The sequence below is a fragment of the Cynocephalus volans genome, chromosome 5 (assembly GCF_027409185.1).
Source record: "Cynocephalus volans isolate mCynVol1 chromosome 5, mCynVol1.pri, whole genome shotgun sequence".
In the NCBI taxonomy this organism is placed as follows: Eukaryota; Metazoa; Chordata; class Mammalia; order Dermoptera; family Cynocephalidae; genus Cynocephalus; species Cynocephalus volans.
Genome location: NC_084464.1, coordinates 28,363,701 through 28,390,939, shown reverse-complemented (window position 1 = coordinate 28,390,939; position 27,239 = coordinate 28,363,701). Strand labels below are relative to the sequence as shown.

Below are 27,239 nucleotides of genomic sequence, written 5' to 3'. Positions count from 1 at the left end.
ATCTTCAGCCTCCCTCCCCCAGAGTTGTCCTCTTTTTTTTTTTTTTTTTTGACTTGAATTGGAACAAACTGAATCAGTCCCAGATGTTGATACCTATTCATCTGTAGTTGAGAATGTATATATGATATTTTGTCATACATTCGATGGGCATTCCCAGCACAGAGAATAGATTCCTACTGCTACAAAAGTGTGAGTATGACTCATTCCCAACAGTAACAGTGGCTTACTATGGCAGTGATTCTCACAGTAGATGAGGGAAACATACAGCTTTAGGAAACTCCTGGGAGTGATTCCAATAGTTCTTATCTATCCTTGAGAAACATTTGAATAGTTAGTTTAACTCCAGTATTTCTGCAGTGAAGAACATTCTTCAGCTGGTTATCTGATGAAAGTAGACATGTAAGGAATTGTGCAGTTGCAGGAGGAAAATACATGTAAGTTGCTTTTCTAATACCTCTTCTGCATGTAAAGTGATATTACTGTTACCCAATACCTTTTATGGACAGGAAGAGATACTGCCTTGATAAATAGTGAAACATTTAATAGAGGATAGAATATGGGTATAGGCAGAAGACAAGTACTGATATTAGTAGCTAAGTAGCCACATAGTTCAGAAGATGAGTGTACAGCCATAAACCCCTTGCAAAGGCTTTTGTAACCAATAGGAAATATATTTTTCATAAAGTGAGAAGAGATAGTATTTAGTATGTGAACCAAAATAGAGAACTTAAAACCATTTATGTGGGTTTGTTTAGCTAGCAGTTAGAAAAATGGTCTAGGGATTTGGAAGTCAGTTTGTTAGTCAAAGGATATGGGGGAAGACAGACAATAAATGTATAAAGGAAAAAAAAGGATAATTTCAGATAATAATACAGTCTCTAAAGAAAATGAAACAGAATAATGTTATAGTGGTAAGGTGGGGGAGGACTACGTAGGTAGGGTGAGCGGTGACAGCCCTTCTGAGAAGACACAGAACTGAGACCTGAATGAGAAGGCAGCCATATGAGGGTCTAGGATTACACATCCAATCAGAAGAAACAGTAGGTGTAAAGGCCCTGAATCACTCACAATAGGTAGGTTTAGGAGGATGAAATAGAACTAAAAACAAGTGTAGAATCTCAGTGTTTTAAATTTTTAATCTTTCATTACCACCATAATCCTTGGAATGCGTATTGAAATTGTCTCACAGTAATTATATTATACTTAAAAGCATACATAAGTGTGTAGTTTAATTTTTAAAATTTCTTATTTCCAAACTTCAGGATCACTTATGTTTTCCTCTTCAGTATATAGCATACCATCAAAATTTTTCCAAAAATAGCTACATCTTAATGGTAATTTTAGCAATTCTAGCTAATTACATATGACTCATAATGTAGTTAGGCGCATACTGAACTCCAGAAACATTTTTCAATGATATATTTAGACTTTAAATTTTGTTTGTCTCTTAGAACCTCTATCTTATAAGTGGTGGTCACTACTTCTGTTGATGAGATTTAGTGCTCATGCATATTTTGAGAGTCATCACTCCTTTTGCATTATGTTTATATATCCATTATAGATAATGCTAAGGGACTGTGCCCTTCTTTGTGTTTGTGTTTTTGTTTTATTTGGTAACATGTTTATTTCTCAGTAACAATGCATAACAGGTTTATTCAAGATATATTATAGCATATCTGTAGTAGTATTTGACCAGTGTATATTCTAGAGAATAACCTGCCAAACTCCTGAACTTCAAGAAATGACTATCCAAACAACCTAGACAGGTGGTGTGGCCAGAGATCTGACTGGTACTTCCATCTCAGAGATTTGGGAGTGGTGATGCTGGGGAGGCTTGGCAGGAGTGTGGCACATAGGCCTGGCTTTGCTGAGAATGGAACAGAAGAAATTAATGGCATTCTCCAGGGTGAAGATAGCTCTGGAACCAAAAGAAGGTCCAAAACAGATAGGCAGAAAGGCAATAATTAGCTCCTGAAGTTCTGCAGTGGAGCTCTGGATGCAGAATGGAAAGTAAAGAGCAGGAGAACTTCCCCTCAGGCCATGCTTTTTAAAAAGGGAGTAGACTTTTGAATCCACCTGAGATGAAATAGCAGAGACCAGATTTACTCTCCCACCTGATATAATCAAAAACAAGACAAAACAAATGAGGTAATACTTTTTAAGACACCAGACTTGAGGCAAAGAAGAGATGTGATGATATCTGATACATGAGAAGAAAAGAGAGGTGAGCCCTATGAATGCCCCAGCATCCTGCCTTGAGAATTTCCAGGATGCAGTGCAGGTACAGGACCCAGGTAAAGCCTGCCAGACTCAGAGTTGAGAAGACAGATCTGAGAGTCTAGGGAGACCAAGGCAGCTAGAGTTTACAGGACACAGTACCAGACCAGAGAGGAGAGAGCTGCTCAGAGAGAGAATCTAGGAAATCTACAGAGGGTTCTCTTTGAATGTTCAGAAGAGCACTGATAAGGCATATGAGGAAACTACCCAAGGCAGGAGGAAAATACATCCAAAAGGACTAGTTAACAGTGCTTGGCACTCACACAGTGCCTATTCCAGCAGCCAGACTGGAAAAACTCATAGGGCACTATGAGGACTCAGGAAAGTCTTGCCTCAGCAGTGGGTGTAATTGGCCCTTGGCCAATTCTCCCCTTCCTATTAGATGCTTGATTTTAGATGGTTCCCAGGTGGTAGTTGAAGGTAAATTGAAAACGTTATTTTATTATAATATGGTAATTGCACTTGCTAGGCCAATGACCTCTTGAAAACAAAGAGCTATGAATTTGTTGGTTTCATGAATGTGTAATCACATCTTACGTTTTCTTTCAAAACCTAAGCTTATGAATTGAAAGGAATTGAACTTAATACTCTTGCTGTAAAGTGTCTGTTGGGGAATAAATCTTGGCAGTTTCAGTTTTTATATGTAATCACGGGAACAGATGTAGCTAGAATATTTCACAGATATTAGATCTTTGGGTTGACAGTAAATATAGTTTGAGACTGATATTTACATTCCTCAAACTTTATTTTGAACAATGAGTATCCATTTGTTATCAATATTAAAAAATCGTGTCCTGACCTAATTCTTTAAAGATAATAAAAGTTTCTCTTATTTGTTTAATATTCTTTTCTTGAACTTTTTCTCCCATTGTGTAAATGCCATTCTGTAGATTGGAGTTCATAAAGGGTTTTGTTTTTAACAGAGACATGCAAACCTCAAGTATATATTTGAGGTGGAGAAGAGTAGAGACTAAAGATATAGCAATCTTGAGAAAGGTTTATTGAAATTCAGCAAATCATAATTATGATTATTCTGAGTTTAAAAAAAGAAGTATTTCTTTTCCCAGAGATAAAAGGGTATTTCAAAAAGTTCATGGAAGAATTTGTATTATCTTTTAATTCTATTTTTCCATGAGCTTTTTAGAGTACCCTCATGGATTGGTTATAGCTTGTGCATTATAATTTACAAAGTCTGTAATAACTTTCAATGTTTTGGAATCAGTTTATTAAGTTTGGAATAATAATGTATATTTTACATTTTGGAGTTTGTTTCGTCATCAGTTACTGTTTTTTTTCAGAGCTTCTTTCAGAAGTATGACATTTACCAGTTATTTTCATCTTCACTTGAATGTAGCTAAAACCATGGTATTTGCCCTTTGCTTTTCTCACTTCTGTGTTATTCTTGAGGGATTTTAGAGGTAGGACAGGCAGAGGCACACCTAGCAGTCTGCCCTTCCTGCTGTGACATCAGTGGCAGGGGAAACTTACAGCGGAGGCAGCGACAAAAAAGTGCAGTGCTCCTCCTGTTTGCCGCATCCCTGCCCCTTTGCCTGCTCTGAGCTGTGCCTAGCACAGTTAGATCTGCGCAGTTTTTTATGGCTAATAAACAGGTCTCTTTGCTTGCCTGCCTCCTACCATTTATAGTCGTTAGTTCTGGCTCAAAAAAAATGACGTTATAAATTTTGCAAAGGGCATGAACTCATTTGCTACCAGAGAGATTTGATACTAGATTTTTAAGAGGGACATTTTTCCCCAAAGTAAGCAACATTTTTCTTTCTCTGAAAGATTCGTGTCTTTTTTTTAATGACTAATTCTTATCCTTATACTGATATCAAAGGAGTATGTTATTGTCATACAAAATAATACATTACTTCTTTAAGGAAGAGAAAATAGAATTTAATATACTGCTTTCAAGGATTAATTGTTAGATTTGAGATTTAACAGTTGACATCAATATTCTGTGCTTTTATATGGGTTAAAAAAAGTTGAAAAGTGTCCTTTATAATTATAAACATTGGACTAGTTTGGGAAAAGTTAAAAACTCTTTTACCTCATAAGGGAACTTTAAAAAAGATTTCTTAATTAAAACAAATGGACAAAAGGTGCATGGCATATACCACAGTTAAAATATTGTTTAATAGAAAGATTGTATAAATGTTGTATAATATTAAGACATTAATAGAGAATGAATTCATGATGCTCTTTAAATATATAATCCATATTTTTCTTTTTAGCTGTTCAGGTAACTAAATTCATTGACAAATCAATCCATATATGCCTGACATCTTGAAACTGTCCTTTCTTGACTTCTTCAACACTGATATCCTACATTTTCTTCTCTACTTCAGTTTACTTTTTAGTTTCCTTTGTAGATGCTTTAATGTTAGTGTTCTCTTGGATTCTGGTCTTGGTTATTGCCTCCTTCCATTCAACATAGCATCCCTAGGTAAGCTCTTTTGTATCCTGGGCTCATCGACCATTCACATGGTGATCATTAGCAAACCCCCGTCTTCAGTTTAGGTCTCTCTTTTTACCAGTTGCCATCTAGACCTCTCTACTTGGATATCCCAACAGGCATATCAACAGCACCATGCCCCAAATTACCTTCCACAGCAAAACTTGATCTTTTCATATCTCAATAAGACATCACAATCTATAGATTCACCCAGTTCACAAGCATGGCACTCATCATAATCTCCTCCTTCTCCAACCGTCTCTACATAGTTCCTAGTCTAGTACAGTGCTTCTTGACTCTGTTCTTGCCTCTCTGTCTTCACTGACTCTTTCCTGAGTTCAAGCCCACATCTGTGCAGCCGCAGTTATAGTTATAGCCTCCCAATAAGACTTCCAGTCTATAATCTAGTTCTCCAGTTTATTTATATTGCTGTTAGAGTGTTTCATTTTTCTAATTGCAGATATGATAAAGATTTCTCATCATCTTCAAGATAAAACTTACATTATAATGATGATGATGGTAATGATAATAGCATTTACTGAGCACTTCATATGTACCAGGCACTGTGCTTAAAACCCTTAATCCAAATTAACTCATAGAATTCTCATAATGACGATTTGAGTGGGTGTACTTTCTTCTTTACCAGTAAGAAAGACGAGACAAGAAGAGATTAGTTTGCCAGGAGTTGCAGTGCTAGACCAGAACCAATGTTTTTCTGACTTCAAAGTCTGTTCATACCCTTTATATTATATTTTCACCATACAAAGCCATCCCTGTTCTGGGTTTGGGTACCAGGGAGTATGAAAGGGATTTTGCTTCTCACAGTGCATTTACTGCTGTAAGTGGCTCCTTGTAAGGATGGACAAGGAAGGGTTTTCAGTAGTGGGGCCACTTGATCAGGAATACATTTGTATATGGAATGCATGATTTTTTTTTTTTTTAAATCCACTTTCTACGCTATCAATCACAAATGCATCAAGCCTGTGAGGATATACTCGTACAATTTCAGGAGGGAGGGCATGAGTGTAGAATGCTATGGAATGACAGATCATTGATTTGGTAATAATGACTGGTAGATGTTTTTTTCTCCCCCCCCCCCCCTTTTTAAAGAAAGCTGGCAAATTAAAATTTTGAATTAAAAAAAATTAGTAATATAAAAGTGATATAAATTCTTCTAATAGTTTTATAATAAAACTTTTTAAACCAATTAGTTGCCATGGGCTAGTTGCTGAATACTTTTCAGTACTTCAGTGAGAATAAAAGTGTTTTACAGACTTGTTTTTGAAAATCACAAGATGTCTTCACGGGCATGTTGGTGTTTCTACTTCATATTTACCTCAATGATGATGGCTTTCAACTTCAGTTTCAACAGTTTCCGAGAAAGAATGTATTTTCAGAGAGCTGTGTAGACCCTGAGGTTGCCTAGAAATTTGGGGGTAGCTATCGATTGGATTTAGTGGTCTATTTAGGGACCTTTCTGGTAGGGCTAAAATATCTCATGTGCACAACTTGCATTCAGGTAAGCCAAATTTGGCCCTTGAACTATTCTGGATGCTAAAGATTGCACACATTTGGAGTCAGAGAGCGATGGATTTTATTCCTGGGCCTGCCATCCTAAAGCCTTTTCCTCATGTATTATGTGTGGATGATGATACCTACAAATGGGTAATTGTGGGTTATAGGAAATAATGTGTGTAAAGTGCCTTGTATAATGTGTGGTATGTAGTAAGAACTCAATAAATATTCCTTACCCCTCACTCATCCATCCTTGTCTTACTTGCCTCAAGTCCCCCCTCCCCCTAAGCTGTGGCTTTATAAATGAAATAGATATTCATGTAAAACTGGTTTAGGAAAGTAATTTTCTTGCAAGTTTGGATGGAATGTAAACCATACATAACTTAGTGCTGCCACCAACCAACCCATTACCCAGAACTTTATCCTCTTTTTTTGGAGCCCTTTTTTTTTTATTCCAAGTTATCTTTGTTACCATATATTTCATATTCTTTTCAACTTTAAATGCCAAGATTCTAGGATCTTGTCATCTTATTACTTTCTAGGTTGTGTTTGCCCAAATTGGATAAATGGATAAAATTATATTAATAGCATGATAAATAAGGATTTAGTGCAGTTTTTACAATGAGCTAGTGCTTTTCAAGAGGTTTTGTTTTACAGATAATGTTGAAAATGTTTTGCTGGGCAAGTCTCATTTAAGGAATAAATGACAACAGGAACTTCTAAGACACAGACAGTCTTGAGAAAATTTCCCTCAAGACGGAAGGAGGCCACCTTCCCACCCCCGAACCCTTTCCACCTCCTGCTCCAGCAACCACAAACCCACCATGCCTGTAAGGATACACATTTCCAGGTGGTGCTGCATGACTGTAGAATGCTTAGAAACAGCAGACCAGTAACGTGGTAGGTGGTCCTTTTTTTTGAAAGAGGCCTAGTGAGATCTTTCCTGTGGACAAGTAGTCACAGTGATAGTTCTGTCCATCAGCTGTATCAAAGGGACTCTGTTCAAGTGTGTTCTGTAGAAAAAGTATTGCTGATTATACTTAAAAAAAAAAAAATTCCCCTAAACATTTCAAATGTGAAGAAAAATGTTAGAGTTTATTTTGTAGTTGGCATTTTGAATGTGGTATTTTGTGTTAGCTTTTTATCATGGGTTTGTCCCAGGGAGGCAGTTCAGTGTTTAGAGAGAGAGTGCTTCCATCTGTGAGATGGTTTTGTTTATGGAGACATTTATCCAGTGGCTCCAATCTATTCAGCTGGCATCTGTGAGTCTGATTTAGTTGATTTCTGCACTTCTACAGATTTAATATACTTCTTGTAACATTCCAAAGATTTATTTATTAATGTGATGCTTTCTTTTATTTTTATTCTGCCCTCATAACTTAACCCCTGTAGAGAAAATGATTAGATAGCAGTTTCACCCTTTGGAATATTATTAACTTTTGAGTATTGTGTTATTTTTTGAATGTTTTAACTTCAGGATTTGTTGTGCTAAATTTGATAAATGCATTTGCTGAATTGAGTAACTTTTAAAATATGGCAAAATCTAAAAGAAGGCATTTCAATTCTTTCTACTTATTTGATCTTCTGAAAATGCTATTAAACTTTGAAAAATAAGAGACAAACAAGTTGTTATCAGATGAGATAATATGTGACCAAGCTTTATGAAGAATAAAATACTCTCTAGTTACAGAAGGGCTTCTTTGAAAAAGCAGATGTTCTTAGTCATCCTGCAGCCACAATTCTTGATAGTCATGATTCGCTGAGAGTCTGTTGGGTCTGCCTCTGTGCGCAGGTATGATGAAGATGAGACATGATCTATGCACTTCAGGAACTCCACGGTGGAATTCTAGAGATGGTACCTGTAGGGATATAACTACATTACAAGGCAGCGCATGAAGTGTTATAGCACTGATGGAGTTAAGTGCTATAGGAGTTTAGACAAGGGAGAGATTGCTGATTGAATATGAACTGGAAGACATTTTATACTAATTATTGTTATTACGGTTTCTAATAGAATTTGAAGGTGAGTGACCAAAACTTAAAACTCTTGCTTACCTGTGCTTTTTCATTTGGTTAACTCAGAGTATAAATAGTGGTTAAAAATAAAATACCTGCTATGTTCTCAGTAGATGTTACCCATGATCATCATCAAAGTTATACTTTCCTTCAAAACCCAGTTCAATCCTTGCTTCTCCAGGAAGGCTTTCCTACCAAACCAACATGTATGCTTTGTTCCTGGAGAATCCTAAGCATGTTATTCCCGGACTACTAATTTATGACATCGACTTCTATTGTTATTTGATCTCTCTGTCTCTACCACTAAAGTTCCTTAAGGTTATGGAACATGTATATCCCAAACCTAGCATTATTCCTAATGCTTTTCCTAATATTATTCCCAGTGTCTAAAGCTCAATAAATTCTTTTGAACTCAACAAAGATTATGTTCAGCATAAGAGAATGGATATTTATATAAGGTTGATGGCAATGATGATGAAGAGAAATGGATGAATTCAGGATATGTTTTGAGATAGAATTGACAGGATTTATTGATAGATTGATTGGTTGGTTGGATGAAGAGAATAAGGGAAATGGATGAACCAAAACTTGAGGAACTGGGTAATGCCATTAATTGAGATGAGGAAGACTGGAGAGAAAGTAGGCTCTGTTTTGCAAATTTTTGATAAGCTTACTCCACTTGTAAGTAAAGGTATCAAATAGGCAGTTGCAGATGAGACTGGAGCTGAAAGATCAAGACAGGAAGTGTAAGTTGGGAAGTCAGTAGCAGATAGATGGCATTTAAAGCTATGTAGCTGGATGAAACTGCCTTGTGAGAGAAGCTAAGGGAGACAAAAGAGCCTAAAACCAAGTCTGCAGCACTCCAACATTTAGTGGTCTGGAATAGGTGGAGACACTAGCAAAAGAAACTGAGGAAGTAGGAGAAAACTGGAGGAAACTTATCAAGGAATCACCAATTGGGTCAAATGCTACTGAGGAATTAGGACGAAAAGTGAGAAATGATCATTTGTTCGGCAACACAATGACTGTTGGTGGCCTTGATTTGCACCAGCAGTCGTTGTGTTGCCAGATCCAGTGATCACCACCAACAGTGGTGGGATCAGGAAGCCAAATTGGAATGAGTTCCAGAGTGAGTGGGAAGTGAAGGGAGTAGGAATCTGTAGGAGTTAAATCCTTGAGGAGGCTGAAAGGGATGGGAGTCCTGTCTGCAGCATCACCAGCTTTCCATGTTATTTCAGCAAGTCCCTACTGAACTCATGCACTGCCCTCCAGAATCTGTTCCTTTTCCTTAAGTTTTCTATTAGTGAATTCACCTTCCTGCTGGGATCCAGACTAGAAACATCATGGTCAATGTGCTCATCTCCTTCTTCGACTTACCCCTTTTAATCAGGTGCCATGGGCTGTTGAGACTTCTCTATGGCATTTTTCAAATTAGAAAATTCATTGCCTTTTCATTACCATTGCCTCCTACCTTGCTCTTGCCAGGTGTTAGTGAGCTCTTCTCTAAACCCTTCTCATAGTTTCCTAAATACTTCCTGCTTTTATTCTCTCCCTTGCCAGTGTGTCTATCCATCACAGCTAGAATGTTCTTCTAAAGCACAGCTTTGCTCTTGTTATTCTGCTGAAAATAAAACCAAGTCTTTTATCCTGGCACTGAGAACCCTGTACCTTGCTATCTGAATTACTTTCTCTTCACTCAGTCTGCTGTTGAGAAGTATTTGCTTCAGGACAAAATTTGCTGAAGGATTGCTGTTCTGCATTATGTTTACTAAATATAATCTGCATCTTTTAGCTTACATGCCTTCATGTTCGTTGCTACCTCTGCTTGATGTGCTTTTCCTTCTCCCTTGTTATACCTGCCCTATTTCTAAAAGCTCATTACATCTAACACATGGTGCAGTCCACCCTAAAAAATACGAAATTTCAAGGCTTTTGGTGCTATTGCTGTACTTTATCAGTTATTTAAAAGTTCAATTTTTACTTTAAACCAGTTACTGGTACCACCACTACCTCAATCGGTCTTTTTTTTTTTCAGGAATTGGATAGAGGAATGATTTACTCTCTGAAAGTAAGTTTCTTGGAAATTTTGCAAACAGTTGTGGAGTTGTTGGTTAAGATGTGTCAGTAGAGGATATCTAGAAGAGCACTCTGCTAGGTTTGTCCTCTTTTCTCAGTAGCAGCTTCCTATTGATTTGATTGATGAGGCAGCCAGAAGGTTGAAAGGTGAGCAGGATAAATCCAAAGGAAAGGCAGCTCTCCTCCATTTGGCAGTTACTCATTAATGTAAAAGATGCTGGATTCTTTATTTCATGGTTGTTGGTATTTGGGGGTGGGAGACAAAGGAAGAACAATGTGTGTGAAATTATTAGTCTAAGTTTCAGCTTTTGAAAACAGGAGGTACCTTTTAGAAATTTTGGTCACAGTTGAACATTCCAAAAGAAGGAAATCAGAAACTCTCTGAAGATTATAATCATAGGAAAAAAGAATTACTCATTAGAACTGAGTTTTCTATCAAATTCCCTCTCCCCGCCCACCATCAAGGGCCTCAAGGAATTGCTAAGGTGAGGGCATCAGTAAGAAGTAAATCGAAGGTATCTTTCCAAGATGATATGATGCAGTTTGTCTTCATGTTAGGTATTTTGGTTTTCATTTCATTACTGGAGTATAAAGTAGATTTTAAGCATGTTTATCTTGTACCAAAGTAAGCTTTTAAGAATGAAGTTGATTGTTGGCTGAAGGGAAACAATTGTGCAATTTTTTTAAAAGATGGGCTTGAAAATAATAATATTCTTTCATAGTTTATGAACTGCAGAGTTGGAGAATTATGAGGAGTAGGTATTTTTAGGAAGAGGAATGGGATAATCATCTGATTTAAGAACCTTCACTTTGGCTGTTGCAAGAACATTATCTGCTTGGTTTTTCAGTAGGCAGCTTACCAGTCCTTCCTACCAGCTGTTAATTGTAGTCAACTATGTTGGAATATGAGGGGTATTGTATTTAGATAAGTGGAATATTGAGTTGGGAAGTTAAAACATCTCTAGATTTTTAGTAAAACCTACAGTTCAAATAAAAGATAAATGTGTTGTATTTTGAGTGGAATAACAAGGCTTTCCTAAATAAACTTACCTCCTCAAAATTACTTATTAGATTGATAAGGAGAAAAAAATTATAATTACAGAATTATGAGGGAAAACCTGAAAACAACTTATTCTGGCTTCTTTGTCACAAAATGTTTATTTGTGAGTTCATCTATTTTTCCCTGCTGTACATTTCTCCAGGAAACTTTGTATTTCGCATCCTTAATTGACATTGACAAAATAACAAACCAGAGGATTCCGAGAGGCTTGGCCCTTTTGTGGCAGGATGAGCTGTGAACCTCAATCCTTTGATAGGTGCTTTCCCCTTTTCCTCCTTTGCTGTTGGAACGGTATATAACTGCTCCTATTTTGGATAATTTTTAATTAAAGATCTTAGAAGTCTATTATTTAATATTTATCAGTGGAGGGAAAATTGTGTTAGGTTCTTTTATAAACTGATTCTTATATATATGAGATGGTTCATAGCTGGCATTAAAATGCTGTCTGTTTTCTTATAAGCATTTTAGTGTTTTCATAGTTTAAATTTTGGTAGAATTTTTGAGTCGATAGGTAATAGAAATAACTGAAAATAGTTTCTATAGGGTAGTTGGGTTGACAGTTTCAGTAAAGCATAACTAATATATGAGTATCTAGAAAGAAGTACTAGTCTGGGCATTTAAGTTCATAAATTTTTAGTATAATATAAAGGAATTTCCATTGTGAATAGATTATTTTAAATTTGCATTTTCTTTTTTTTCTACAGGAAGGAACTTGAAATCTTCAAAGGTAATTTTGTGTTTAATTCTTCACTTGAAACTAGTTGAGAGTTAACTGATGTCAGATGTTCTCTCTTAAAGACTATGAAAGAACTCATTCCTTTTTCTTTAAATAAGTTTACATCAAAAAGTAAAAGTTTGCTTAATACTGTTTTCATAGGTTTTATTTAAACACAAGTAGTTTTGATATTTCATGTTAGCTATAGCTATAACACGTTTAAAGTGAGAGTTTCTGCTAATGACCATTATTGTAAGTAGTGTGTTAGGAAGGCATAGTGCTAACTTTGAGGTTGTTTAGAATCATAGTTGAATAAAATTCCAGTTTCTGTTGTGCAGTCTGGGTCACGTGGAGAGGGGGTGGTGATAGAGATCAAGATGTGCCCCTGCAATTGACCCTAAAGTCACTTGAACTTCCTAAGACATTTTTAGTGCTGGATCCTGCTCTGCCACTATCTTGTGACTTTAGATGAATCTCTTACCTTTTCAGGTTTAATTTCTATATCTGTAAAATAAGAGGCTCTGATGAAATATATTCTGAGATTGTAAAGCACCCAGCATTGCTTTTTAATTTTAGGGAACTCTTGAAGGAGGAACAGTAGAGAATAATTTTTGGTCATGTTGACCCTTACTGGTCATGGAGAAACATTAGTGGAAAATTGAGAAAACCACAAACTTTCCAGCAGCTCAAGGCCCTTTCAATTTGCCGTTTTTCAATTACTCATTAGCCATTAAGTAGTAGAAATCCCTATTCTCAGAGAGACTCATTTGAATAACCAGGGGGACTTTGAATAACTTATTAAATCACTTCTGATTTGTTTTATGCTTATTATATTTCACGTAGAAACTAGCATTGACCTTTAGATTTACTGAATAATTAAAAATTTTCCAGTATATTGCTTATAGTTGAATTGTTTATATGTCTGAACTGTTTGGATATATTAGGAAAAAATAACTATTCTCAAGATAAAAGGTATGAAAGTTTATTCCTTCTATGGCTATAATTGAGCAGACTTGTTTTGGCTGGATTTCTGTTTGACTCATTACAGCTATAGTAAATGATTAAGCTCATGGACAGTTTGTTGAAGGTAATGTTAAATGATCGTGTGATATAATGTATCATAATGGCTGTCATTATTCTTATTCAATTTGTGAACCTCTGCTCATGTACATTATTTTTCATCATTGGTTTAAAATAAGATTTGAAATCCTCATATAATGCTCTTTTCCCTCTCATTCTTTTGGTTGACTGGTTTAGCATCTTATATAATGTTAAGAAATGGAAAAAAACAATCAAGTTAATATTAAAAGACAGGCAGGGACACAGATTATGTAAAATGTCAGTTTTACTTGCATATCAGTGCTGCAGCATGCTTTTTTTTTTTTTTTTAGTATGACAATATTCACAGAAAATGCCAGCAGTTTGTAAAAGGTCAGGTAGTGTTGTATATTACCACATAGAATAATTCAATTTAGGCTGAAATATCTTGTTTATACACACATCCTTATTATGTACAACATTTAACAGCACGTCAGAACCACCCACAGGCCAATTAAAGCTCTTAAATTTGAACAAACCCTAAATAGAATATTGCATTATATCTAAATATTTAGTATCAGTGTTTATTAAAAATTGTTTCCTCTTGAGAGTTTTGCTGTTTCCTGCAAAAGAATCAGTAGCCTATGGGGCTAGCTGGTTAGCTCAGTTGGTTAGAGCATGGTGTTATAACACCAAGGTGAAGGGTTTGGATCCCGTGCTGGCCAACCACCAGGAAAAAAAAAAAAAAAAAAATTGCATAGCCTGTAAGAAAAACAGAAATTTAACTGCTCTTTTCTAAAGTAGAGGAAAACTTAACTTTTGGGGATCAAAACACAAAATTAGTAACCCTCAGAGTTAGTAATATAGATCTTTATCATCCACCGAGTTCTGGATTCTCTCTTCTATATTGCATTGAGGTTAATGAGTTAAGTTCAGCTTTCACTTCTGCTACATATGGCAAATTTCTGCAATATTACTAAGACCAGTTGTTGTTGTTGTTTTATTGTTGGCACCAAGAAGGTTTTCTGTGTTCCCAAAATATTGCATCCCTTTAAACTTTTTGGTGACAATCATTTAAATATTAGATAATAGAAAAAGGAGGGTGGTATTCATATTCAGTGCTGTACCCCACAGATATGTACAATCAACTATGTTCCAATAAAAATAAATTAAATTTTAAAAAAAGGAAAGTAGGACTTTAAAAGTCCTAATTTTATATTTTCAGTGGGGAAGGAATTCCATTATTATAAGCACATGCAGAGTAAATAAGCTTTTCACAGTCTTTAAAGAATGGGTGATTTTTCAGATCCCCATACCAGCCAACTGCCAAAAACAAAACAGAAGACATGGGAGATTGGCCATGAATAGACATGTCTGTTACTAAGGGATTATTAATCATTTTCCCACATTAATTTTTAAAACAGATTGTCATTTCATGTATAAATCTCAAGATCACTCTTATTATTTTTAAAGTCTAGAAATATTATCACTGAAATAAGAGGCAAAGAGATCTAGGGTTGGATATTATTCTTACCATCCATGAGATTCCTGACTTAACATGACTTTAATACATAGACTTGCTCTTTTACCTTTACATAATTTCCTTGGCAAATTAGCCATCATGCTCCGCTTTCTCTAGAAAACATACTGATGGTACCCACAGCATGCTGAATGCTTATGGCTGGTGGGCTACTGGCCAGTACATTCAATACTCATTCCCACCAGTTGAGTTGTATGCTTACTCAGAGTGGGTTGTGTTGCTCCCAAACTCATTTATGCTAGTTGTTATTGTAATATGCACTTTTACTTAAATATTAGATAAAATGATGAAATCTCAATGTTAAGGAGAACTGTTTGTAAGAAAATGAAGTTGACTGCTTTGGAAGACATAGTATAGGTAAATAGCTTTTAAAAATTCCTGCAAAAAGATATACTTAAGAATTGGAAAGGATTTGGAGAAAAAAATTAAAATACTAAAAGATTCTGTACACAGATTGTTTCACACATCTTACATTTCTGTTATGCTTTAAAAAATAGACTGAAAATTTTATCCAATGCAGTGTGGGTGGTTTATACAAGAATTTTCAATCAGTGGAACCATGCTCAAAGAATTCACGAATAAAAGTATGGTTATATTTTAAATTAAGGTGTTTGTGTTTTTATTGGCTTCCTATGTTAACTGCTTTTTAACAAATTAAATGACCAATATGGGATCCTATTGCATCATTTAACAAGATGTCCATTATGATCTCTGCCTCAATGTAAAATTATTTGACCATGTCAGAAATGTGACTAATAGTGTGAAAACATGTCAGGATTTAGGATTTATTGCTATCACAGCGAATGATCATGACAGTATGTGGGAAAAGGCAGCTAAGGCCAACCTGTTACAGTATGATCTGGAAAATAGAGCCAATGGTTGAGACAGGACCAGAGTGATCAGAGGAACAGGAGGAAGACCAAAGCAGGGAAGGAAGACAAGGAAGCCCAGAGAGGAGAAAGTATTCAGGAGGAGAAGTGGTTATCACTGATATCAGTAATACAAAGAAGTTGAGCAGAATGGGGAGATCCCAGTGAATTTCACAATGAACAGGTAATTGGCATCCTGAAAGTGCTGTTTGTAAAGGGAGAATCCAGATCACAAATCAGAAGTATATGAGAAGTTAGGAAATAAAGTGACACGAACTAACTATTGTTTCATTAATGAAAGGGAAGAAATGAAAACATAACTTGAGATAGGCTCAGGGTCAAGGTCAGGGAGAAGGTGAAATTGAAGATATTAACAGAGTTGATTAAGATACTAGAGAAGATGCAAAGAAATTGTATCCAAATAGGTTATCCTTGGAGAGGATCCAGGCATGTCTCTTTTCCTGAGATTTTAGAGAAGGAAAGGATGGCTGATAATTTGGAGAAAGTTGACATGGAGGGTGAAATAACTTTTTGAGAGTTCACATAAGGAAAGATAGTCTGAATTTTCAGGGCTAGGCTCAGAAGTAGACGTAAAAACCAAAACAAATAATATGCTTTGGTTAACACAGAGTTGGAAATGGGAAGAGCATATAAGACGGGCCAGCAGGGCCCGATAATCATGGATGCTAATCAGAATATGATTGAAATGATTGGCCAGGAGGTCAGGCTGGAGAGGAGAGGCTTGACCAGACCAGCAAGTAAGCAGACTAGGAGGGATGAGATGGTTGGTGTACACCATAAAGAGGAAGAGCACTCACAGTGGTTGAGGTGGATCTTGTAGTCAAAGAAGGAATTTCAGGTTGAGATTTTAGGGGTGCAGCAATTTCCAGTGATGACAATGGCTAACTTTGAGTAAAACTAGAAGTCATCAAATTGAAGAGGTCATCCAAATTGCAGAATTCTGAGACTGTTATGAGTCTCACTTGCTTGGAAGACACCTGGATGTGGATTATGCATATCACTGGCTTGGCAGCCCTTAGCATGTTACACATTAGGATGATGATAATAGATGTTAAACTGGAGTAGAGTTTGTTGGTTCAATTCAAGAGTTATCTTAACACATAAGGCAAAACCGTTCAGCTGCCATTTGGCAATATGTAAGTGATAGATACTCAGGTTGGATGATGTAACTGTCTTCTATCCTCAAGCAGCTAAAGGATTGTGGCAAAGCTTAGGATAGAAAGGAAAATATGTAAATTGAATACAATGTAGAAATAATAGAAATAAGCACACTAAGGGGGTAGTAATCAGCTAGAAATAGGCAATGACACTTGACCTGAATGGTGAATTCTCACTGGGCTGAAAAGGATAGTAAGGATTCAGGAAGAGGAAATAGCAATTGCTAAGATGCAGAGATGTTTATTTTATTTCAAGAATACAAGTTAAAATTTAATTTCTTATTCATTGAAGGAACTGCAAATTTACCATGGCTGAAGCATATGGCGTGTGGGCTGAAGTGATGAGGGATGAAGTTGGACACGTAGGCAGGGAACAACTGATACACAGCCTTGTATGCCATGCACAGGAGTTTGGCCTTTTCCCTTTGGGCCAGTGGTCTCCAAAGAGGGATGTGAGTATGTAAAACAATAAACTTATCATATGATCCAGAAATTCCAGTTTTAGCTGTATACCCAGGAGAAATGAAAACATATGTCTGCATAAATACTTGAACAAGAAAGTTTATAGCAGCAGTATTCACAATAGCCAAAATCTGGTAACAATCCAGATGTCCATCAGCCGGTGAATGGATAAACAAAATGTGGTATATTCATACAATGGAATATTCAGCAATAAAAAGGAACAATCTATTGACATTCTTTTTATTCTCCCTACTCATTTTCTTGAATCTGTGTCTTTCTCTCAATTTTACCACTACCCTAATTCAAATATTGGTAATATGAGTATACTTCAAAAAGTTCATGGGAAAATAGAATGAAAAGATAACGTGAATTTTTCCATGAACTTTTTAAAGTACCCTCGTATAGTTTCCCAACTAATCTTTTTTCTAGACCTGCTCTTTTCCAATCTCTCTTCTATATGATCCTAGAAAACTCGCTCTAAAATGCAAATCTGATCCTGCCACCGTAGTTAAAACACTTTGGGTTCTCCCACTCCCTACTCTGTCTCTCTCAGCTACAGCAGTAACCTCCAAGTTCTTTTGATCATGTGCCCTCTGCCATGAACAAAAAATTTTAACATGCGCCCCCCCGTATGTGTGTATTCACATATCATATACATGAATTTCTGTACTAATTTATTACATAACACACACAAAATTGACATTTAAAAGGATGACATCAGTCTGGCCAGTTAGCTAAATTGGTTAGATTGTGGCCTTTTAATACCATAGTCAAGAGTTTGGTTCCCTGCACTGGCCAGCCACCAAAAAAAAAAAAAAAAAAAGATAAAAAGGAAGCAAACAGAAGGTCCAGTTTTCTTCTCCACCCCTATTGTTGTACATACTTACATCCCTCTTTGGAGACCATTAGTCCAAGGGAAAAGGCCAAACTTCTGTGCATGACATACAAGGCTGTGTGTCATTTGTTCCCTGCCTGCATGTCCAACTTCATTCCTAACCACTTCACCCCAGGCACCATGTTTTCCAAACTGCCTGTACCATTTTACATTCCCATCAGCAGTGTATGAGTGTTTCAGTTTCTCCTCAACCTTGACAACACTTGTTATGGTTAGCTGTTACTTTTAGTTCTGTGATCCATTTTGAGTTAATTTTTGTGTTATGTGAGGTAAGAGTCCAAGTTTTGGGTTTTTTTTTGTTTTTGTTTTTGTTTTTTTACAAACTGATATCCAGTTGTCTCAGAACCATTTTTTGAAAAGACTGTCTGTCTCATTGAATTGCTTTGACACCTTTATAGAGAACCAATGACCAAAAATATGAAAGTTTGTTTCTGGACTCTCAATTTCGTTTCTTTTTTTTTTTTTGTCTTTTTCGTGACCGGCACTCAGCCAGTGAGTGCACCGGCCATTCCTATATAGGATCCGAACCCGCGGCGGGAGCGTCGCTGTGCTCCCAGCGCCACATTCTCCCAAGTGCGCCACGGGCTCGGCCTTCAATTTTGTTTCTTATTGCCAATAACACACTTCCTTGATTATTGTAGCTTTGTAGTAGGTTTTGAAATTGGGAAGGCTAAGTCTACCAACTTTGATCTTCTTCAAAATTGGTTTGGTTATTTTATGTCCTTTGCATTTACATATAAATTTTAGGATCATTGTAATAATTTCTGCCGTGGGGGGGATCCTGGGGGGATTTTGGTAGGAATTGTGTTGCATCTATAGAGCAATTTGGGGAGAATAACCATTTTAATAACATTGAGTCTTCCAATCCATGAGTATGGAATGTGTCCCTATTTATTTAGATCATCTTTGATTTTTCTCAGCAATGCTTTGTTATTTTCAATATACAGGTCTTATACTAATTTTGTTAAATTTATTCCTAAATATTCTTACTGAGTAAATTGTGTCTTGAGCATGTTAAGTTTGAAGTGTCCATGAGACACTGTAGGTAGAAGTGTCCAATGGGTTGTTGAACCTCGGGGGAAAGATCTGAGCTAGTTTTTGGAGTAGCCAGCATATCGGTGGAATGGAAGCCTTGGGTTTGGATACAGTTACCCGCAGAGAACAGGCAGAATGAAAAAGATGACAGTGGGTACAAATCTAGGACACCCCAACAAGAAGGGAACCGGTTGCTCTTAACAGAACCTGACAACAATCAGCCACAGAGGTAAGGGGGAGAGTATGGTGTCACTAGAAGGAGAATATTTCAAGGAAATGTCAAGAAGCAGTGTCATATTGTGGAGAGGGCAAAGTGAAATCTAGTCTGAGAAGGGTCACTTAATTTGGCAGTTAAGAGCCAAATTAAGCTTAACGGGGACAGTTTGAGCAGCATGGGTATGTGGAGGTAGTGGTTAGGGGTAGAAACCAGATGGCAGAGGATTGGAATGGGTGGAATGTTCTGCCTTGTCCAGCATTTGACTCTGGTGCTTAGCACTTTGGTACTTATTAAATATTTGAATGAATGAGTAAGTAGAAGCCCCACTTTCGAAAGTTAAGGGAAGGGAGGCAGAGATATTGGAGGAGAGGGTTAGGTGAAAGGAGGAATTCTTTTTAATTTGGGAAAAACTTGGTATATATGTATGGAAAGGGAAAAGAGGCTGTAAAGAGAGAGAAGCTGAAAGTAAAGTGAGAGAGTGGCTGATTGATGAAGCTGTGATTCAGAGGGGCCAGAGGGGGTGGGATTTAGAGCATACTGTTTTGAAGTAGGTAAAAACTGTTAACAAGTGTTTGTAACTACTGGAATTGTGATAATTTAAGATACTTATTAAAAATATGTAACACATTCCAAGACAGTGGTTAGTGTCACTGAATTTGAAGGAACCTTTAGGCTAAAGCTACATTAAAAATGAGGTGGGGAAATTTAAAGATGCTTCATGTGTTATGAAATGAACCATATCCTTAATTTTTACGTTATTCTTTCTTAGACTTCTTTGCTCCTTTGGTGTGTTACTAATGCATCCTTTGGTGTGTGCCTGAATGACAAAGTCAGATGGATTTAGTCTATTTTCAGCCTCCCCCCCAATTTTGAGCAGCATTTGGTATGGTCCCAGATCGGTGCATTCATCTTTGTACACCAGAGCCCTGAGAGCTTGCATTTTGCTTTTATACAGGCAGTAGATTCCGATGTATGTCTGCTTAAGCCATCAGCAGAAAACTAACAGGCTTAATACAATTTCTCTGGAAAAACCTGCTTCTGGCTTCAGCCTCACTTCCTTTGTTCTACACGCCAGAAGATGCACCTGAGGGGAGCTTCCTGGTAACTGGAGGTTTCACTTGCCAGCACTGAGCTTCTATTTAGTTGTTCAGTTCTCACGTCCATGTCATCTCCAGGAATCACCGAAAATAGTCAGAGGAATCCCTGTAGGTGGAACTTTATTTTATGTTTTTCCTTAGCTGCTTTTCTTTAAAATTTTTACCTCTATTGCTTGGGTACATTGCTGTATTTGCATAGTATGCAGATGATATATTATTAAAAAGCAGAAATTAAATTTCAACTTGATTTGAACCTATAAACAGTACATTTTAGTAAGAGCATTATTAGTTTCTTCATATTACCAACAAGTAACAATTACTAAATTAATATGTAAAACACACAGTTAAAAATGTTGCATGGAAATCTAGGACTTTTGCTTTTATAATATGTGTCTTCTCATCCATCAGGTGAAATTCACCAAACAGATATTTTTATGAAGCAGCATTTATATTAAAAGATTAATATGAAAGATCAGGAAAGTAATGCCAGCTATAGAATTATGAGCCCGTTTCTTATGGTGCAGCTCCATAAAACTAATTCATCATCCTTTGCTGCTAATATGTTCATTTTCCAAGAAGTTAATATAAATATGTGAGCCATATCTAATGACAGTGTAAAGTTAAATTCATTCTGTGCTACTATATGAGTTCAGCTAAAATGGCTGATTTTCAAAATGGGTTTTGAAAATGTCATGCTTTATACAGGTTAAAAAAACATTTTTTCATAATTTTACAGAACTTCAGTGCATTCTTTATCACCTGTTTGCCAGAGACCATGGTTTTAATGAAATCTATATGTGGTATTTGTATATATACATACACAAGGATATTGAACTCATGGTCTTCACTGTAAAAAATTACACATTCATAATTAATAGTGGACTTTTTGTTGAGTAATTTATTATTCTATCCATGGAGATAACCCAGGAATATTGCATTTTTAAAACCTCCCATTATGCCTTTAAGGTGGCATATTATAACATGTTATATACATCATGCCTTGTCAGGTAGAAGCCCACTTATTTTTAAGTGAAAGAAGTATGTATTGTCCCTAATCTCATACTCTATCAATGGCTATTCTGTTTTTGAGATTACAAATTACAATAGGTACATCAAACTTAATTAAAAGAAAAGTTACTTCTCTTTCTCACTCTCTTGTGTTCATCTTTTGTATAGCATAGCAAAACCCTTCAATCTCTTTAAGCTTAGATTAGACATTTTACCTGAAGTAAAATGATAGCTCAGGAATTCATTATGAAATTGGAGCATCACTGGAGTGAAATTCTAACTAAAGGTATTACCATATTCTTGTTATTATTTGTTAAGTGTTCAGGGAAAATGAGGATAAGAATGGAGGAAGTAAAAACTTTAGTCTTTATTTTTAAAATATTTATTATAGGGACTGTATAATAAATGACATGTTTTCTCCTCTCAAGTCATATTATCTTAACATAGTGGTTCTGATAGTAAAGATTTGAATATAGATATAATCTGGTGTTAAATTTTAATATTTTAAATTATTCATCTAAGAAATTACTCCCTGAAAATCTTGATTTGTTTGTGAATACTGGAAAAATTTCTTGCATCTGCTTGTCTTCTTTTTTTCCACATGTCAATATGTGTAAGTGTATATTCATTTTTAAAAAGCTGGTTTATAGTTATGTAAGTGTTTAAATAAAGTTAGTACCTATGTCCTGTAATACACAAATATTTATATCCTGTCTGTTATTTTGGTTCTAAGACAGTTTATTTTTAAGACATAGTTGATTCTTTATTCTAATACCCTGTCATAAGCTGTCATACTGTGGCATGACCTGGAACGCCCTGAGATAATATTTATATTGAAGGGGAATTGGTACCTAACAGCTTGCTTAGGTATTAAGGAACATAAAAATAGAGGCTTGAGATTAGGGTTGTGATGCTTAAATGTTACCTTTCTATGATTTCTTTTAATGATTATATACCACTATTGTATATGATCAATAATTATAGCAATAGAGTATTCTAGAAATGGATCAGGACATCTTTTTGTTGTATATCATATGTTTGGAATCATGAATAAATACAGCTATTCTATTTCATTACTTTTTGTTGGAACATGGTATAAACTTGACAGTAAAAATTATACCTTTCAGAAAACTAGATTCCAGTACCACATAAAGGAGAGTTCTATGAAAATTTTAGCTGTCAGGTTCAAAAAGAGGCTTTATCTGTTGCATTTATATGGAGCATCACGATTTTATCTTAGCCTTTTGGAGGTTTGTGCTGGAAAATATCCTGTGGGATCTTATAACTCTGCTGATTAAACTGTTGAGGGCAACTGATGGAATTTATACCTTCTCAGAAGACTCGTAGTTGCCTAATAGTTTTTATAGACTTCCAGGGCAAGGGAGAAGTCAAGTGGCCAACTGAGCTGGGAAACTCTCATTCTTACTTAAATAATCATCTGGCTTTCCCTGTAGAGGTATGCCCATACCATAAAGAAAAGTCCATGAAATTTGATTAATTTAATTACATGTGAGAGTTAAAAATAGGTTTTCCCTAAGATAGGGGAAGTAACTAAAGAAACATTGGAACAATACTGAGCTATTTAATTCACTTTTCTAGTTTCCTAAGGCTGCTTTAAAGTATTTGTATAAAATGACAAAGGTTAGCATAAGGTACTTACTCTCCTATGCTATTCACCTTAAAGTTTTTAATTCCAGTTTTAAGAACTTATGAAATAAATATGGTAGTTGCAGATAAAATGGGATTGAAGTCAGAAACTTACTACGTGAAGATGACCAATCAGTTCTAGTTATGTTTATTTTTGATAGGTAAAAATATTTGTAATAAGAATTGTCACAATGATGAGATCAAAAAGTATATAATATTTGAATATATGTGCACTTACCCTCAGGATTTGTTCTTTTTGTTGTTTGGTAAAATTAATGTAGTACAGAGTATAAGCCATACCATTATAGTTATATGAATAAAATCCTGTTATTTCTATTAAAATTATAAATTAGACAAAAGAAGGCATATTAGTCCATTTCTACTGCTTATAACAAAATACCTGCAACTGGGTAATTTGTAAGAAGATGAAATTTGTTGCTTACGGTTTCTGAGGCTGGCCAAGTAGAAAGTTCAGGGAACACATCTAGTGAGGTGACTGTAGCAATGCAAGGTGTCACATGACAGAATGGTGGAGCAGAGAGAGAGTTCCTCATGCACTCTCCTTTTAAAGCCCGCCGAACCACACCCATGACCACCATTTTTTAATCCATTCACTAGGCATGGTCCTACAATCTAATCACCTCTTCAAGGCCCCACCTTGCAATTACCATAATAGGATTTCCCACCCTTTTAACAGTCACAGTGGAGACCAAGCTACTGATAAATAAAACTTGGGGGACACAATCCATATCAGAAGGAAACTACTATAGGTTGAGTATCCCTTATCCAGAATGCTTGGAGCCAGAAGTGTTTTGGATTTTGGAATATTTGCAGAATACACACCAGTTGAGCATCTCCAATCTGAAAATACAAAATCTGATGCTCCATGACATTTCCTTCGAGTGTCGTGTTGGTGCTCAAAAAATTTCAGATTTTGGAGTATTTGGGATGTCAGTTTTCAGATTAGGGATATTCAACCTGTATTAATCAAGCATTTACAAAATGCTAACTATGTGCTTTGCATATCATCATACCACAATATCTCAATTAGTATCATAATAACCTTGTGAGATGAGAAAATTGAGGTAAACAAGTCATCCAGCTGGTAAGCATTTCAGCAGGGATCTAAACCCAGGAATGTGTACCCTGAAAACCTGTGTTTTTCTCATTTCACCACAGTGATTCCTGAGAACTGTGAAAAGTAATAGAATTTAGACAAATTTTCAGTTCCCATAGTGTTCAGTTTTCTGTATATATTTCATTTATATCTAGTCTTTCTCTTCTGTTCTCTTTCCATACCACAAACTTGGATAGTTAAGTAACTTATTGAGATTTCATCTTTAACTCTATTTTATCTGCTTCCTGGTCTTGCTGTTTAACTCTCCTTTAGTTATAACTGACTTTGGGTGTGGATTGAGACCCAAAGCAGGAGTGGAAGAAAGATTATTGAGGCCTCCAGATCTGCTCCCCATACTGTGTGCAAGTATGGCATGAAATGTTTGACTATTAAAATAGTCTTTTCTATTTCAGATACTGATTTCTGACAGTGTCCCCTTTTACTACTTCTAACATCATATTTAGAAAACCTTTTAATTCCTATAATCTAGCATCCTATGCTATGTAAAATCCCTTTTTGAGCAGTTCTGAAAGATACTTTAATCTAGAGTTTGTTGAACAGTCCTTACTGTCCACTGACCTTCCTAAGTTTCAGAGTCTTGGTTCTCTCAGCCTTCCCCCCCACCCCCATAATATCTGGTTGGTGATGCTTTTATTCTCCTGGTCACCCTTCTCTAGACACATTCCAGTTTGTTTGGAACTACACAGTCTTGCAGAAATGGTGACTATTACCCTAGCTTTTTAGTCGTTTTTTCTACTGGTTAGCTCATATTTAACCGTGTCTTTTCCAGCATGAAAATGCCCCTAATCTTTATTTTAAAAAATGACTGTAAAAGCAGTTTGTTGGGGCTCAGAGGCCATTACCACAAAATATGGCACTTTGACATGCTGGAATAAAGAGGCAGCCTCAGAGTCTCTCTGACCAGACCCTTGTCTCACAGTCCTCTGTCTCTCCCCAAAGTATTCCTGAGTTTTCATTAACTTATATCACAGGAAGAAAGACTAGATGGAGTCTGTCAGCACACCTGGACAGACTTTTGTCACAGACCATTTTCTTCTATTTCAGTCCTATTCGGTATTTTGAAAAGAATCATTCACCAGTCATTGTCTGGTATGTGAGCCAAATAGACTTTGTCCCAGGCCACTGTATATTCTCCAGGCCCGTTGAGGACCCCTAAGAATCATTTACTCCTACACCCCCATCTCCCCTTCTCTTATAAAGATGGGTATATAAGCATCTGTACCCTATTGGGTTATTGCTAAATCATTCTCTTGTGATTCCCCCATGCATTGCCCCTCCCCAGCACATTAAAATAAAATTTGTTATGCCCTTATATGTGGTACTTCAAAAAGTTTGTGGAAAACTACAATTAGAAGATATTAGTCTGTCTATGAACTTTTTGAAGACCTCTTTTATTAGTTGAATCTTGACAGTTGAATTTTCAGTGAACCTTCAAGGAGTTGAAAGGGAAATCTTCCCTTGGCCCCTCATAATGGGGATACAAGTACATCCCGATTATAGACAATTAGGAAAGTACAAAGAGCTATCAAGAAAAGAGTTGAATCACTAATCAGAAAGAATCTCAAACATTTTGAAGTTTGCATGCATACACACATAGACGTGCCACCCAAAGTTGGGATAGCATAAAAACAATTTTGTTCACTGTCTTTTTCACCTTGTGAAATGAATACTGCTCCATGACATTAATGAATTTTTGAAATATACTGAAGGAAGTGCTTTTTACAAGGGTAAAGGGAAAATACAGCCAAAAAGTCAAGTTAAGAAACAAGGGGAACAGAGTCAAACAGGATATCTGTGGTTATGCACCTGGGCCCCGGCCCGAGGCAAAGGGCGGATAGTTCCCAGAAATAGACAAGTCAGTTAAAGTTTCAAGAGTGCCCCTCAGCTGTTTCAAGGACTCCCACTTGACCGAAGTTCACCCCTGGCTTGATTTAAACTAACCAATTACCTTGCTTCTCGCTTCTGTACCCGCGCTTTTTGCTATAAAAAGGACCCAGGAGCTCTACTCGGCGCGCCAGTCTTTCGAAAGACTGAGTCGCCCGGGTACCTGTGTGTTCAATAAACCTCTTGTTTTTGCATCCGAAGCCGTGGTCTCGCTGTTCCTTGGGAGGGTCTCCCTGAACTGACTGACTACCCACTGCGGGAGTCTTTCATTTGGGGGCTCGTCCGGGATCGGAGACCCCCACCCAGGGACCACCGACCCACCAACGGGAGGTAAGCTGGCCAGCAGTTGTTCTGTGTCTCGTTTCTGTGTCTCGTCTCTGTGTCTGACTCAGTGATTTCGACTGTCTTTTCTGAGCGCGCGCATTTTGGTTTCAGTTTGTTCCGGGTTAGTCGCTCTGGGAGCGAAGTGCGGGTAGCGAACAGACGTGTTCGGGGGCTCGCCACCCGGCAATCCTGGGAGACGTCCCAGGATCAGGGGAGGACCAGGGACGCCTGGTGGACCCCTTGGCAGAGGATTATTGTGTTTTGGTCTCACCGCGTCTCGGGAGGCGCGCTCTGCCATCGGACTCTTTCTTCTATTTCTACGGCACTCGGTCTCGTCGCCGTTTCTGGTTTCTTTTTGTCTTAGTTGTGATAGGTCTTTGCGTCGTCGTTCCCCTATTGGAAATTTTCGAGATGGGGCAAAGTGCCCTTACGCCCCTCTCCCTTACTCTAGATCATTGGAAAGATGTCAAAGCCAGGGCTCACAATCTGTCCATGGAGATCAAAAAAGGAAAATGGCAGACTTTCTGTTCGTCTGAGTGGCCCACATTCGGCGTAGGTTGGCCGCCAGAGGGAACCTTTGATCTTACTGTCATTTTTGCAGTTAAAAAGATTGTTTTTCAGGAGACCGGAGGACACCCGGACCAGGTTGCCTGTGTCGTGGTATGGCAAGACCTCGCCCAGAATCCCCCTCCCTGGGTGCCACCCTCCAGCAAAGTCGCTGTTGTTTCGGGATCAGAAAATACTCAAAGGCCACCTACAAGGAAGCCTTCCGCCCCTCCCCAACCCCCCGTCC

The 27,239-nt window shown here is 36.9% G+C and overlaps 1 protein-coding gene across 2 annotated transcripts in view; it reads left to right on the top strand.

The window, feature by feature from the left end:
• Positions 1-27,239, top strand: part of DTNBP1 (dystrobrevin binding protein 1) — a 117,563-nt gene that overhangs the window by 45,524 nt on the left and 44,800 nt on the right. For both annotated transcript variants that reach the window (XM_063097737.1, XM_063097736.1), the window contains exon 7: positions 12,104-12,126. In XM_063097737.1, coding sequence (XP_062953807.1) covers positions 12,104-12,126 — 23 coding nt within the window. The remainder of the gene's footprint in view (positions 1-12,103; positions 12,127-27,239) is intronic.